The sequence below is a fragment of the Cebus imitator genome, unplaced genomic scaffold (genome assembly GCF_001604975.1).
Source record: "Cebus imitator isolate Cc_AM_T3 unplaced genomic scaffold, Cebus_imitator-1.0 Scaffold84, whole genome shotgun sequence".
Classification (NCBI taxonomy): Eukaryota; Metazoa; Chordata; class Mammalia; order Primates; family Cebidae; genus Cebus; species Cebus imitator.
The window spans coordinates 5,413,132-5,430,320 of NW_016107399.1; the positions used below are offsets into that span (position 1 = coordinate 5,413,132).

A 17,189-nucleotide genomic window follows, 5' to 3' on the forward strand; every position below is an offset into this window, starting at 1 on the left:
CTCTTGCCTTATCCTCCCAAAATGCTGAGATTACAGGTATGTGGCACCATACCCAGCCTGGGCTTCTATTTTTATATTCACAAATACTGACATGGGCTCAATAAATATTTATTGAATCAATGAGAGAACAAAAGAATGAATCATCTTATTTCTTTCCTTTTTTGTTTTAGTTTTTGTCTCTTTAATTTACTCCTGCTTATTAGATCAAGCTGATCACTCTCAGTTTTACTTACCTTAAATAAAAACTACAAAAACCCCTCTTGGCCATCAAACAGAAATCAGAAATTTAAAATATCAAAAATGGCAAAAATTGAGTTATGTTTATTCATCTAGCCAAAAAACAATCCCTTCCTAATGCCTTATGATTAATTTTCAATAAACAGCATCATTACCACTATCCTTCAGTGTCCTCTGCAACAGTCACCTTGTAATCATTACTCTATCACAACCACATGTATTATTTAAGTATCTATTCTTTGTCCCTGAAAAGATATAAAGGAGATCCTGCCAACTTTTTCTATTGATGTCTGCATCTTTCTATTTCTAGATCTTCTGTCTTAAATCTCTTCCAATTTTAACAATTCAGTACAGTCAAAATTAAGCTGCATACAAGGAATTCCAATTTCCTATGATATGAGATTCAAACTAAATAGAATTACAATTTCTAACCTGGCTTCTAAGGCTAAAACCACACTCATCCCTAGCAGAATTCTCTACCATATTTCGTCTATCTAAGAAAATGTATCTCCTTGTGCTTCCAGCTCTGGATTTCCCACTGAAGCCAAGACAATATTCCTGCTGTATACGAGAGTAAATTTGCAAATTCCTTCACTGGCATTTTTGTACATGCTTTAGATCTTTTTCCATTCTCTTTGTGCCCTAATTTGTCTTTTAAACCTCTGTTTATATCTCCCTTCCTCTAAGTTTTCTTAGCTACCTCCAGGTCATATTAACTGCTCCTTCACAATTCAACATTTGGATTTTACTGAAACAACAATATCCATTTTTATATGTAGCACTGTAAGTTTTCTAAAAGATTTTTATGTATATACTTTTAGATCATTGACAACAGGAGTATGGTTCTCCCCTACTGGGCTTAATCTAGCAGCATTTTCACACAAGATGATTTCCTAATAGGTGCTGTGGATTTACTGTCTTACATCTAAGCGTGTTCAATAAACGGATGGGCATGGTGCCTCACGCCTGTAATCCCAGCACTTTGGGAGGCTGAGACTGGCGCATCACCTGAGGTTGGGAGTTTCAGACCAGCCTGGCCAACATGATGAAACCTGGTCTCTACTAAAATACAAAAATTAGCTGGGCGTGGTGGCGTGTATCTGTAGTCCTGGGTACTCGGGAGGCTGAGGCAGGAGAATCACTTTTTTTTTTTTTTTTTTTTTTGAGATAAGGTCTCACTCTGTCACCTAGGCTGGAGAGCAGTTGTGCAGTCTTGGCTCATTGCAACCTCCATCTCCTGGGTTCAAGCGATTCTTCTGCCTCAGCCTCCTAAGTAGCTGGGACTACAGGCGTGTACCACCATGCCCAGCTACTTCTTTTTGTGTTTTTAGTAGAGACAGGGTTTCGCCATGTTGGCCAAGCTGGTCTTGAACTTCTGACCTCAGGTGATTTGATTGCTTCAGCCTCCCAAAGTGCTGGGATTATAGCCACCATGACCAGCGTGGGGCTGCTTTTCATTAAAAGGAGAACCTGGCAGGGCACAGTGGCTCATGCCTGTAATCCCAGCACTTTGGGAGGCCAAAGTGGGAGGATCACCTGAGATTGGGAGTTTGAGACCAGCCAACATGGAGAAACCCCTTCTCTACTAAAAATACAAAATTAGCCAGGCGTGGTGGCACATGCCTGTAATCCCAGCTACTTGGGAGGCTGAGGCAGGCGAATTGCTTGAACTCGGGAGGGTGAGGTTGCGGTGAGCTGAGATTGTGCTATTACACTCCAGCCTGGGCAANTCTATTAAAAATATAAAAAATTAGCCAGGTGTGGTGGCGGGCACCTACAGTCCCGGGTACTCAGGAGGCTGAGGCAGGAGAATCACTTTTTGAGCCTAGGAGGTGGAGGTTGCAATGAGTCGAGATCGCACCACTGCACTCCAGCCTGGGCGACAGAGCAAGACTCTGTCAAATAAATAAATAAATAAATAAATAAATAAATAAATAAATAAATAAAATAAAAATAAGTAATGCCCTGAGTAAAATTAAATTGTATTGGCTGCTCATCTTCAATAAACTATTTATAAATAATAGTAAAATAAAGGAAACAGTACATTTAAACTAAGGTTAGTGTTTAAATCAGTAATACTTCCCATAATCCTACCTAGTTTCTAATATTTGCATATTATTATGCAAATATATTTATGATAGTGCTCTAGTGTTACTTCTACTTTTCACCATGCCACACTTATACACACATACATACACACACTGTTAAACGTCCATAGGAAGAAAACTCAAAGCAAATTGAAAGGTATACTAGTGAATACCAAGTTTCACATAGGTCCCATTGCCCATATTTATTTATGTATTGGTATGCTGCCACTGTATTATAACAGCTTTACTTATGGCCCCCCTATGTTAAAGGATATATAATACCTTAGATAATTTCTATTATGAAGCTTGCAAAATGTATTTATCTGAACAATTTAGCAAGAAGAAAGAAAAAAATGCTATAGTAAATTCTTCTGCCTATTTTATATTGTCACTAAGTTAATTTTTAAAAATCTCTTTCTTGGAGTGTTATGTAAAAATAAATTATGTAGGCCAGGCACAGTGGCTCATGCCTGTAATCCCAGCACTTTGAGAGGCTGAGGTGGGCGGATCAGGAGGTCAGGAGATCGAGACCATTCTAGCTAACATGGTGAAACCCAGTCTCTACTAAAAATACAAAATATTAGCCGGGCGTGGTGGCACACACCTGTAGTCCCACCTACTGGGGAGGCTGAGGAAGGAGAATTGCTTGAACCTGGTAGGCAGACACACACCTGTGGTGGCACACACCTGTAATCCCTGCATTTTGGGAGGGTTAGGCAGGAGGATTGCTTGAAACCAGGAGTTGGAGACTAGTCTGGGCAATATATTTTTAGATATATTCTCTCTTCTCCATTCCTATCACCATTTTAATGTAATGCTTTATCATCTGACACTTTCAGTATTTGGAATTATCTTCTAGTATATCTTCCTTGCAAAGGCCTTCTTGCAGTGAGCCGAGATTGCGCCACTGCACTCCAGCTTGCCGACCGAGTGCGACTACCTCTCAAAAAAATAAATAATGTAAAGTGCCATTTTGAATAAAAACTTTGTATATCATATTCACTTTTATATTATTTACTTTAAGGAACAAACTAAAAATTTTAAACCTGTGAAAATAGTGAATAGATAACATACACTCGGTTAATATTTTAAACAATAACTTACAGGATCAGCAGGTCCACAAAATTCTCGAAATGTCTTTGTAGCATTATTCTGTTGAATCTCCATTGCTACGCAAGGGCCAGAATACATTTCTGTCACCATGTCCTATGATATGTAATATAAAAGAATGAAAATAATTTAACAATCTTTACCCCTCCTCTTTTAATTGTGTCACCATTCCACTAATGTCCTTAAAGTCATCTGTGACTTCATCCCCACTTATATCCCACACAACAAGCATTTCCCAAATTCTGTCCATTTTTCCTTGAAGACTATGCTCTCTCTTCTCCATTACTATCACCATTTTAATGTAATCCTTTATCACCTGATCACCTGACACTTTCATTATTTGGAATTATCTTTTAGTATATCTTCCTTGCAAAGGCCTTCTTGAATACAATGTTGTCAAGTTCACATTCCCATATATATATATATATAAATTTTAAAGGTTTTCTCCTGAAAAAGCTTTTAAAAACCATAATGCCTTCTAGCAACAAGAAATAATAGAACCAGATTTATTCTCCCACATTAAGCATCTAGAAACTAGACAAAATATATGAAACAATAGTTTTCATACACTGAATGATGGGCAGCGCAGGACTATGACCCCTTAGAGTATGGAAACAGATGAGGTGAGCTTTATAATTGCTCTGTCTTACTGTCTAGAGGCAGTTTTCAGACCTGTAGACCAGGTAGAGAAAACGCAACCAACATTCTCTGAGTTGAACAGACAAAGATTGGACTTCGGGGAGGCCAATGCAGCTCTTGTTTTCAGAAAAGAATACTGGAGAAACAAGGCGAATATGCAGAGAGTAAGCTACAAGATCTGCAGAGGAGTTCCCATGAGTCTTTAGCTACTAATCTCTTGCATGTGTACAGAAAACACTACTTGACGCTGGGAAAGAATTGCCAGAAAGTAGATCAAACAAATCAGAGACAGCCCAACGCTGAGGGGAGATTTTCTACCAGCCAGAGTGAAACGCCTTTTCATATGATACATGGAATATCAGGGAAAGTCCTCAGAAGGGTACTGCACCATAGTAGCTGGCCTAAATTAGCTCTAGATTATAAGATGTTCTGTACCCATCCTACAAAGCTTAAAAGCAAGACTCAAAAGTCTCAAACTGATTCCAAGTGATTTAACTAAGTGCCAGAACAAAATTGAGCACTCTTTACAAATCTACCATGTAACACTGTAAATTTTACAATATACAGCATCCAATAAATAATTACTAGGTAGGCAAAGATGTAGGAAAATACTCACCATTACCAGAAGAAAACTCAATAAACAGACCCAGCAATTAAATATATGATATAATAACATAAGGATATTAAAACAGCAATTATAAGCTCCACATTCTCAAATTTACAAGGAAATATGAACATGATGAGGAGAAAATAAAAAATATTAAAAAGGCCCAAATAGAACTTCTAGAGGTATAATCTAAGACATCTAAATTGAAAAATACACTGAATGGGTGAACAGGATAAGACATTGCAGACGAGCAATAAATTTGAAGATATTCAATAGAAACTATTCCAAAATAAGCACAGGGAGAAAGAAAAATGAACAAGAAGAAAAAAGACCTGCTGTGCAACCATGTTAAGCTATTTATATGTGTAATTAGAATCTCAGAAGAGAAGAAAACGTGATAAACAGAAAAAAATTTTTTTAAATAAGTGCTAAAAACTTTCCAAATTTGCTGAAACCCATAAACCTATAGATCCAACAGAACCCAAGAATAATAAATGTAAAGAGAAGTACACTAGGATGCATCATGACAAAATTAGCTAAAAACAAAAAATCTTATAAGCAGCCAGGGGTTGGGGGAAGGACATTATATAACAGCAGGAAAAGGATAAGAATGACAACAACAACCAAAAAATGTAAATCTGTATTCTATACCCAAGTGAGAAAATATTTTTCAAAAATGAAGAAAAAATAAAGAGTTTTTTAGACAAAAAAGACCTGAGACAATTCACCATCAGAAGCATTACATCATAAGAAATATTAAAGGGAGTTCTTTAGGCAGAAGGAAAAAAGTACCAGACAAAAATATAAATCCATACTAAGCAACAGTAAACAGGTCGAGTATAAATATAAAATGCATTTTTATTTTTTAGTTGCTTGCTTTCTTTGTTTTTTTTTGAGACAGAGTTTTGCTCTGTTGCCCAGTGGAGCACAGTGGTGTGATCTCCACCCCCTGCAACCTCAGCCTCCTGGGTTCAAGCTATTCTTGTGTCTCAACCTCCTGAGTAGCTGGGACTATAGGCGCCTGCCACCACACCTGGCTAATTTTTGTATTTTTAGTTGCTTTCGAATATAATTGCTCAAAGCAAAAATATTAGTGTTATATTGTAGGGTTTGTAGCATATATAGATGTAAAAGATATGAGAACAACAGCACACAGAATAGTAAGGGAAAAACAAAAGTATACTGTTTTAAGATTCTTAGATCTCTATATAAAGTGGTATAATAAACATGATCAAAGAAAAATGCCTCTCACAGTGTCCAGAACACTCAAAAAATATTTTTTTTCACCCTCCTGAATGGGAAACGTTATTTTAGGCAGAAGTGAAAATGGATATGAAGACTTTGAGGCAGAAGTACAGTAGGGATATATGAAGATCAGCTAAGAGGCCAGGAGCTGAGTGAGGCTATGGGAAAGTAGCAAGAGATGAGGCCAAATCATGTAGGATCATGTGAACCATTTTAATGACTTTGGAGGGTTTATAACACACAACACCAAAGTAAAATAAGATGTTACTGAATATATTTGAGTATTGATGCAGAAGCAGTCATCTTACCTAATAGAAACTACAGAAGCTAAAAGAGGAGGAAAAGAATTTCACAACTTAAATGGTACTCATAACTCTACTCATTGGAGTTCCCGAGTATATCCCCCAAAGTCATTTTGCTATTTCACAAAGATCATACATAATTGAATTTTATGGATAATTATGTTGAGTCTGATTTTCTGCCTCATAATATTGAACAACTGCCTACACATAAATGTCAAGAGCCAAATTTTAGGAGGAGCAGAAGGCATAAACAAGTTTTCCAAAAAGAGAAGAGTGAATTTTGTCTGTTTTTCTCCCTCCCTTCCTTGTTTCCTTCCTTTTCCTCTCCCTCCTTTCTTTCCTTTGTTTCTTCCTTCCTTATTTTTCTCTCTCCCTCCTTCCCTTTTTTCTTTGTCTCTCTCATTTATTCTCTTTCAGTGTTGATTACAGATACAATTGAAAATAGACATACAGGGCTCTTTCAAAATGCATAAAATGAAAAAAAAATGTTAAACAAGTAACTTCATCAAAAGCATAACATGTTCCTTTAAAAACTGACTAAAAATTTTTAAGTCACCCTAGTTTTTAATTAAGTTGCAAATTTTTTAAACATAAAAGAAGCTTTTTGTTTCCTTTACAGCCTTCTGACTGCTTAGGTAGTTTTGACTCCTTAAGTAGTTATGAGTAGGATCATTTGAGTTAATGTCTATCTTCCTTAGAGAATAAACTCCATAAATGCAGGCAGTATGTTTTTTGTTCATTACTGATTGTTTGTCATATAGCAGATACTCAATATATGTAATAAATGGATCATAGTAACCCTATGAGATAGGAATTATCACCTTTTTATGACTGTAAATGTCGAAGCAGAAAATATAGGTGTAAATGATCAACATGGAATCTACTGCCAAATAATTATGTCAGACTAAATAATAATAAAAACAGTAATAATAGCAGGTAATATTTACTGAGTATTTTAATATGTGAAACTGCTTTACATAATTTTCATTTAATTCTCACAACAATCTCATGAGGTAGGTAGCATTATTCTCATTTTATAAATGGATTAATCAAGGTTAAAAGAGGGTAAATAAATTGTCTATGGTCACATAATAGAGGATTTCGGATCTGAACCTATTATCTGACTCCACAAAGCAGGGAAGAAAAAAAGAGAGAATTGAGTTTAGGAAGCTGCAGGCTGGTGGCAGTGAATTTTGGGAGGTATGAAAAGCATATAGTTTGAAGAAAGTAGTGTGGAAATAGCTGACTGATTAACATCAGGTTACCTCAGATTACTTTTTGTCATATTGATGAAAGGCAGAGATAACTTTATTATTAAGCCAAATAAAATTAGCCTGTTTGGGAAATCTGGCTTACTCTCTCCTGATTTCTCAGAAGGTCAGATAACAACTTAGTTTGGTGACACAGAACTTTAGTATGAATGACTGTATTGATTTTTAGTCTGGTCAGTTAGGACCTAGTACAGGAGCTTAGTCCAAAACACTGTATCCTATACTTTTTATTTAACAGTACGTATGCTTTACATTTACTTTTATACTTACATGATATTCAGTCACTACTCCTTTATAAACTTCATAAAATTCTTCAACATTAACCCGATCCATATTGAACTATATTAAACAACAAAACAAAACAAAACCATAAACCAATCAACAAAAGAAAAATGAGCCACACTTAGTACTTAACACTTGATTATTCTTTACTATAAATTATAAACTTTACATAAATTTTTATTTAAAGAAAAAGTGTTATTAAAGATCAGCTCATCAAGAATAATAATGGATAACAGCAGTATTCTAGGTTCTGAACGTGCATCATCTCATTTAGTCCTCACAACAACCCTACCGCATAGGTAATATTAATAGCTCCAACTTACAGATGAGACTACTAAGACTCAGGGGGGTTACATAACCTCCTCAAACTAGCACCCTATCTCAAACAGTCTGACCTCATTGATCATATTCTTATCTACTATACTACACCTATCTCCGAATAAAAACTCATTGTTGACACAAAAGAAGATTTATAGGCAATATTAATTGTACTATTGATAGATTAGTGGCATAAGAAAGAAATATTAAAGTAGTTCAGACTTTGTAGAGGGGAAAGAAAATAATACGATTTTTCTCCCAAGCATTCAGAAAAATCCCTAGTTAGTCTAGTTTGTGATAAAGCACTTAATACAAGTCATGTGGATTTCCTGCTACTCTTCAAAAAGAATTGTAAGAGTATGCTTACAAAATAAGTCTAGATGGACTTATTCTTATCAAGGCTGAATTTAAATTTAGTTAGAAATAAAATTTCATTAAGTTCCAAGGTTCTCAAAAACTAAGACCTTATTTTTTTAGACAATAGCCTCAGAATTTCCATTTTCATTTTCCCTCCATTTTGCTTTTTTAATGTTGCCAGGATTGAAGAACACTGAGAACTTTCTGTCTATACAGGCAGTAAGTTAAGCTGTGAGGATTTATTTTTATGGGCAACATTACTATAACAGGGAGGAAATTCTGTTGAATTTCAGTGTTTTATCATACATTCACATATCTTTTGTTAAACGCAACAAAATACTAACAGAAGATATCATTTATTAAATACTTAGTAATTTGAGCCAGAAATTATTATTTTATTTAATCTGCAGAATAAGCCATTTAGGCAAATAATAATGCTTTCATTGCCTAGATGGGAAAATGGAGAATAAGAATGTTTGACATTTTGACTATAGGAAGGTTACTGAGTTCAGTAAGCATGTCTTTTATTTTTAATGTGGTTCATGAATACACAGGAAACATTAAATGTAAAGCATTTTACAACTATTTTTGAAAAAATCCTCACAAATATTATGGTTCGTTATAAACTACCTACCATCTGCATAGCTGAGATTTCAAAACCTGCATCTCGGATAGCCACCAGGATCTTTCCCAAAAGTCCTGAAAATGAAGGACAATGAGTGCAAAAATACAAAATTTTAAGACATTTTAGTTTCTTAGAAATGCAAGTTTTTTACAGCAAAGTACTTTATACTCCATATTTTAAAAAATCATATATTTTGCAAGAGAAACTAAATCCCTAATACCAAGCATTAACTCTAATCATTTGATTTCCTCAGTAAGTGCTTCAAGAATATCAACAATGGTTCTGAGGATTATGCAAAAAACTTTTAAGATACTATTTTGCCTTTAAAGCCCTGAAGTCTAGGGATGTAGAGAACATAAAAATCAAACAATTGTAAATGGCATTACTTAATACAGGGAAATGAAATGCCAAAGTACCAGATACAAAAGGAATTCAAACAAGAGTTCAAAGGAGGAGAAAAATCAAATGACAACTGAAGAGATAGGAAGACGCTTCAAGGGGAAATGAAAGCATGAATGGTCCTTAAAGGCTGTGGACAGATGGGCTTATATACAGAGAGGAGCGAAGGCACACATCTCGGAAAGTGGGAGCATGTTTACATGACAGTAAGAAGACAGAAAAGAAAAACGAATTGAAAAGGAAAATAGATTCAATTAAATTGATAAAGGCCTTGGATATCAACATGAGGAATATAGTCTTTATCCTACAGATGAGTGATTTTTTATATTGGAGTCTCTAGTCTCTGGGGATATGGGGCTGAGTTTGAGATTCCATTTNGAATAAGAGTCTGGGAAATAAGTATTTGAATTTCACAATACATATATATAAAGCTAAATAATTCCTCAAAGCTTCTATGATAATGTTCTCAAGGTTAGGTTACCCTATTTTCTTTAACTGAGGTAAAATTCAGCCCACGTGAATAAATTAATTTATTCATAGATCAGTTAATGGGTTAATGGATTAATTGGTTATCATGGGAGAGGAACCGGTGCTTTTGTAGGAAGAGGAAGAAGGACCTGAGATAGCACCTCTGCACACCCAGCCCAGTAGCCATGTGATCCCCTGTGCTGCTTTGGGACTGCAGGGAGTCTCCACCAATAGGAAGGCACTCACTAGATGTGGCCCCTTGATCTTGGACTTCTCAGCCTCCAGAACTGTAAGAAATAAATTCCTTTTTGGCTGGGTGTGGTGGCCTATGCCTGTAATCCCAGGTGGATCACAAGGTCAAGAGATTGGGACCCTCCTGGCCAGCATAGTGAAACTCCATCTCTACTAAAAATACAAAAATTAGCTGCACATCGTGGTGTGCCTGTAGCCCCAGCTACTCAGGAGGCTGAGGAAGGAGAATCGCTTGAACCTGAGAAGTGAAGGTTGCAGGGAGCCACGATCCCGCCACTGCACTCCAGTCTGGCAACAGAGTGAGACTCTGTCTCAAAAAAAAAAAAGAAAGAAAGAAAAAGAAATTCCTTTTCTATATAAACTACCCAGCGTAAGATATTATGTGAGCTGTGTGCAGTGGCTCATACCTGTAATTCCAGCACTTTGGGAGGCTGAGTTGAGAGGATCATGAGGTCAAGAGATTGACACCAGCCTGGCCAACATGGAGAAACCCTGTCTTTACTAAAAATACAAAAATTAAGTGGATGTGTGGTGCACATCTGTAGTCCCAGCTACTAGGGAGGCTGCGACAGGAGAATTGCTTTAGCCCAGGAGGCAGAGGTTTCTGTGAGCCAAGATCACACCACTACACTCCAGCCTGGCAACAGAGCAAGACTCTATCTCAATAAAATAAATAAATGGGGGGGAAAAACACAAAAAAACAGAAAAACAAAAAAAACAAAAGAGAAGCAAAGCAGACAAATTTGGAAAACTCAGCCTGGCCGTGTAGAGTGAAAATGTGCGTTCAGAAGCAGAAACCAAGGGTGGCCCAGTGGTCTTTGACTAAGATTAGTACAGAGAAAAAGGATCATCAAAGAGAACGGAAGGAAGACCTCTAAGGCATTTTGTAAGATGGCATCAATAATCGATCTCACCTCCCACCCTCCACCCTGTGACAGCAGGCTTCCCCTGGGAAAGCCTGCTGTCACAGGCTCTGAGGCCTAGAGGGCCTAGAGGGCAAAATGGTTTCAGGGGATGGCCCAGTAATGAGAGGTAGGGCCTTTAAGAGGTGGTTGGGTCATGAGGACTCTGCCCTGGCTGGCAGATTGCTTGAGCTCAAGAGGTTGAGACCTGCCTGAGCAACATAGCAAAACCCCATCTGTACAAAAAAATATACTGGGTTTTGGTAGATACTGCCGAATGGCTCATTCGAAAGGCTGTACCAGTTTATATTTCCACCAACAGTGTATAAAAATCTAAGTTTATTTTTTTTACTTTTCTTTTCTTTTTTTTTTTGAGGCCAAGTCTTGCTCTATCACCCAGGTTGGAGTGCAGTGGCGCAATTTCGGCTCACTGCAACCTCTGCCTCCTGGGTTCAAGCGAGTCTCCTGCCTCAGCCTCCTGAGTAGCTGGGACTGCAGGTGTGCACCACCATGCCTGGCTAATTTTTGTATTTTTAGTGGAGATGGAGTTTCACCATATTAGCCAGGAGCTAATATGAGCTTGAACTTAAGACCACTTGAACTCCTGACTTTGTGATGTACCTGCCTCAGCCTCCCAAAGTACTGGGATTACAGGTGTGAGCTACCACACTCGGCCCATAGTTTATTTTTTTCCAGTCGACTAAAACTCTGTCTCTGACTCTGTTTCTATTACCCATACATGCACATAGGCACATATATATATATGGACAAACATACACTTATACCATATTTTGGATCATCTGGATCTTATCCAGTAACCCTATATCACCATGTACTATTAGTATCTGAATGTGCATTTGTATTTACTATCTTACTATAGCCAAGTAGTGCTATTTTAATTGTAGCAGGCTGAGGGGTGAGAAAAAGATAGAGGTGGATCTGTTTCTCAAATGACACATCTGTACCAAGGGAAGGCCAAATTATATCATAGCATGCTGTAGAAACAAAGGTTTCTCAGAAGCTTGGAGACAGAAAAGTGGTGGATGAATTGAGTCACTGGAGTAGAACAGGCTCGTGCCTATCTCAGAGTCTGTACTATATTCATGTTAACCTTGTTTTTATGGCAAATAATATCCTTTGTCATGTTAATGCTATTAAGTTAAATTTTGTTTTATAGTTTTGCTTGCTATGAATCTGCAAATTATTTTAGCTATACAGTTGTATGAGCAAAAGTTTGTATTTAGTTTTATATTTGGACATATTTATGTTACTAAAAATTTAAATAATTTATGTCAGCCCTGAGAGTCCATGAGAATAATTTTCCTTCAAAAAGAAACACTGCCAAAAGAAACAAGAAGTCACTAAAAATGCTGAGTGAGAGAATGCAAAATAAAAGTAGTATTTTAGGAAGATCACTAATGCAATAGTGATGAGCAAGCTGCTCTGAAGTAAAGAGTAAGTAGTGTAAACAATAGCAAAGGCTTTTGAAATCATTTAGAATGCTGGTTGGAAAAAAATAGGCCACGATATCTTCAAATACTTTCCTCTTATTTTGAACTTCAAAGCTTGGATGGCAGCAGCAGAGAAAGAAGGAGGTAATGAATATAAGATATTTCCAAACAAGAAGCAATAGGATTAAACTGAATACAGGGTATGAAGATGAAAGAAGGGTAAAAGATGATTTCAAGATTTTGAATCCAATTTTCAAGATTTTGAATGGAAGAACGACAGCCCCTTTAAGAAGAAAACAAGTAATGATGAAACCAAATTAATAAAGGGAAAGACACTGAATTATTTTGGACATGGAAACCCAAAACATACTATATAGCATTTATAGAGTAGAAAACTGATTGGAACTTGAGGATGCAGCATATCCAATGGCTGAACGAGTAAAATGAACTCCCTGAAAAGGATAAGCTTTTAAAATGTTGATGCCTATAAACAATAACTTTTTCAAAATGTGAGTAATCTGTGTGTGCATGTATACATAAATATACATGGGGGTATGTGTGTGCATGTGTGTGTGTACAGAATGAATATTCCTTACAGAAATGCTTGTGACAAGAAGTGTTTTGGATTTCAATTTTTTTTATTTTGAATTATCTGCAGATACATATTTGTTGAGCATCCCTACTTCAAAAATCCAATAGATATAAACCAGTGGTTGAAAATGCTACAATGACCATTTCCTTTGAGCTTCATGTCTGTGCTCAAAAAGTTTTGGAGTTTGGAGCAATTTGGGTTCAGATTTTTGGATTAGGAATACTAAACCTCTATAGACATTCACACACGCACACACAACCTCCCCAGTTAAGAAAAAATGAGTGAAACATAAAATCCCAGGTTTTTTTCCATAAATTTTCAATACCAGTCATTTCAAATATTACTATCACTTCCTATGGAATTGTTACTAACCATGTGCCATATGACTTTTTTGTGGCTATTACTATTGGGGCAATAGAGTATAGAGGGAAGAGCATAGAAATTAAAGACAAACAAACCAACAGGGTTTGCATCCTCCATTTCCACTCTAAATTAGGAGAAACAACTTAATCTCATGGAGCCTTAGCTTTCCTATCTTGAAAAGATCAACGAATTTACCTACTTGACATACTTGCTGTCAAGATTAAAGATAATGTATAAGAAACCAGTCTGCTACCTGGTACATAGTGGTAAATTCTTTGTAAGTGTTTGTTACCCATGCTACATGTTAGCTCCGTATAATTATGGTCCTAAGGATTTACAATATATTAAAATACTTCCTAAATAATTAAAGAAGTATTAATTATGCAGCAAGATCTTTAAGGCTCATATCCTTCCAACAAGTAATTCTATTTCTAGGAAACTAGCCAGAGGAAAAGATTAGAGATATCATCAAATATTTACGTATAACAATACTCTTCAAAGTTTTAATTTTAATATCAAAAAAACTGAAAACAACCTAAGTATCCAAACACATACTACATCTATACAATTGCTGTTAAATATTAAATAAATATTAAAATATTAATGAATTCCCTTAATATTAATATTAAGGGAAGCCAGAAATGCTTACAAAAATATTTAAACAACAGCCTATAGACCTATATCTCATCCATTACATTGATGTGTATCAGTGTACACACATGCACATACAAATGCAGAAAGAAAGGATTTGGAGGAAATGCATCAAAATATTAACAATGACTATCTTCAGGTGATGGGAATACAGTAATTTTTTACTTCATTTTTTTTAATGGTTTTCTATTTTCCAATTTTTCTACTATATATATTAATTACTTTGATACTTAGAATACATAAAATTTTAAAATCCATTCACTTCTGTATACTATTTAGTATATTCTAGTTTTTTAAGGGTGATCTTTTTAATCATACTCCATCTTCCAAAAAGATTTGATACCTGAAAAAATATACATACACCAGTCTAAAATAAATAAAATGAAGAAACTGAGACAAAAATAAGAAGAGAACTTGCAAACTCTCTCTATATATATATGTACATATGTAAATGTGTATATACATGCATATGTCAAAGAACTGTTTGAGATACATAGAACTGAAATAAGTTTCTCCACCTTTCTCAGGAAGGGTATACTGGGGTTATGGCAGACATTGTTTTAAATTGTACAACGGGAGTGCTACTAGCTGGGCACAGTGGCTCATGCCTGTAATCCCAGTACTCTGGGAGGCTCAGGTGGGTGGATCATCTGAGGTCAGGAGGTCAAAACCAACCTAACCAATATGGTGAAACTCTGGCTCTACCAAAAATAAAAAAATTAGCTGGGTGTGGTGGTGTGTGCCTGTACTCGGAAGGTTGAGGTGGGAGAATTGCTTGAACCTGGGAGGCTGAGGTTGCAGTGAGCAAAGATCGTGCCACTGCACTCCAGCCTGGACAACAGAGCGAGACTCCATGTCAAAAAAAAAAAAAAAAAAAGAACAAGTATTTAAGTGAATTAAGTGAATCACTATTTGTGATTGGCAAGTCAGGAGGCTGACTGAAAGTCAATGAACCAAGGCCTGTAACAGTATAAATGAGCCTGAGTATGATCTGCAACTCAAAGAACACCTCCTAAAAATGCACAAAGAAAAAGACAAAGAGATTTAGATAGATTTTCCCTTATATTTTGTCACCTTTATTCAAGTGCCTTCCAAGAAAAAAATAAATGAAAATACTAAAAAAGTATACATTAATTTCTACACATAAAGTACATCAAGAAAATAAACATTACTCTCCTATTAACAAAATGTGCTGGATAAAGTGTATTCAACATAGCACTCACCTTCACTGACAGCATGGGGTTTAACAATGCAACAAGTACAATTGGTAAATTTAGCAGTGTTTGCCGGCCCACAACCTCCACTTGAAGGAAAAAACAACTCCATTTCCTAAAGACAGAGAGAAATGACTTTGACAAATGTGATCTCTTATCTTGAACTTACAAGATATTTCTGTGGGGGAGGAGAATCATGCAATTACTTTTAGAGTTTCATCGTATAAATTCTTTGTTTCAAATTTTCTAAAAATGAGTCTTACAAGGATAAACTGATTAAATTAACCCTGTTTCAAGACTTAAAACCACAAAAGCATATAAAGAAGTATCAATCAAAGCAATGAGAATATGTGTTATTCTGTTCCAGGATTATAATCGGCAGAGTTTTAATAAATTTTGAATATTGGAAATGTGAATATAAAGTTCTTATTTTCTCCAAAGCATTAGTCAATTAGACACAAATTTAATTTTAAATTTTTCATTAAAATATGTAAAATAAGATTAAAAATTAGGAAATTTTATAGGAACAGAGATTAATATCAGGAATCTGAGAACCACAGCTACTTAAAACTAACTACAGGCCTAGTACAAAATCAAATCAAATGAACCGTGTTTTATAAACAAATTCAGTCTGTATTATTTGCTTTGCACGTGGTTCACTAAAATGACAACCCAACAATTTCAACTAGCCACAAAGATGGTCATGCTTTTAATTCCTTAAAGCCTTTCTGCCTCTAAACTTTCACTGCCATTATTTCTACTATTCCCTGTAAAATCCTCTAACCCAAGCTCCAAAGAACCTTACCAATGTGTAAAGAGCCACTTCAAATGCCACTTATCACTAGGAGGCATTTCCTGATGCCTCCTGTCAGCAACGTGGAGTCCCCAAAGTTATCATTATTTGGGTATTTGTCTTTCATCAAATTATACATTTGAAAAAAAGGAACTAAGTTGCATAGCTTTACAGGGCTCATAGCAACTAAAACAATGCCTGGCTCAATGCAAATGGTCGGCCCTTGGCATACACAAGAGATTGGTTCCAGGACCCTTGTGTGTACGCAAATCCATGCATACTCAAATCCTGTAGTCAGCCCTGTGGAATCTGCTTATAGAAGTCGAATCTGTAGATGTGGGTTTCACATCCTGCAAATACTGTATTTTCAATTGTTCTGTTGAAAAAAAATCCACATTATAAGTAGACCCGTGCAGTTCAAACCTGTGTTGTTTATGGGTCAACTGTATTTATTTTTCATTAAATTCAAAATGAAAAGATTACAGAATGTGTTAATATGCCACATTGATCAGCATTTTTTTAAACACAAAGGCAATGAGGAATTATTCAAATATTAGCGTATATACTTGAGCATTTCCAGTGGTAAGACACTAGAATAAAAAGTGTCCTACTCCTGAGATATCAAGTGCCTTTCTATTATATTGCTGCCATTATTTATTACTCCTCTTGATCAATAACAACAGCAACAACCTCTTTTAGTCCTTTATCAGATGCTTTGATTGCATGGTCCAAGAGAACCTTTACAGTACAGATGAAAATTCAAATACCTACAGGGATCTACATCTTAGTCTTTGTTATTGTAAACAGAGCCGCAATAACATACGTGTGCATATGTCTTTATAACAGAATGATTTATAATCCTTTGGGTGTATACCCAGTAATAGGATTGCTGGGTCAAATGGTATTTCTATCTCTAGATCTTTCAGGAATAGCCACACTGTCTTCCACAATGGTTGAACTAATTTACCCTCCCACCAACGTGTAAAAGCATTCCTGTTTCTCCACATCCTCTCCAGCACCTGTT

The 17,189-nt window shown here is 36.0% G+C and overlaps 1 protein-coding gene across 4 annotated transcripts in view; it reads right to left on the reverse strand.

Annotated features, from left to right (window-relative positions):
- The window catches only part of NME7 (NME/NM23 family member 7), a 166,049-nt gene that overhangs the window by 77,345 nt on the left and 71,515 nt on the right, over window positions 1–17,189 (reverse strand). For all 4 annotated transcript variants that reach the window (XM_037740507.1, XM_017534098.2, XM_017534100.2 and 1 more), the window contains 4 exons: window positions 15,382–15,487; window positions 9,090–9,154; window positions 7,769–7,837; window positions 3,429–3,530 (listed from right to left, as the gene is read on the reverse strand). In XM_037740507.1, the coding sequence (XP_037596435.1) occupies window positions 3,429–3,530; window positions 7,769–7,837; window positions 9,090–9,154; window positions 15,382–15,487 (342 nt within the window). The remainder of the gene's footprint in view (window positions 1–3,428; window positions 3,531–7,768; window positions 7,838–9,089; window positions 9,155–15,381; window positions 15,488–17,189) is intronic.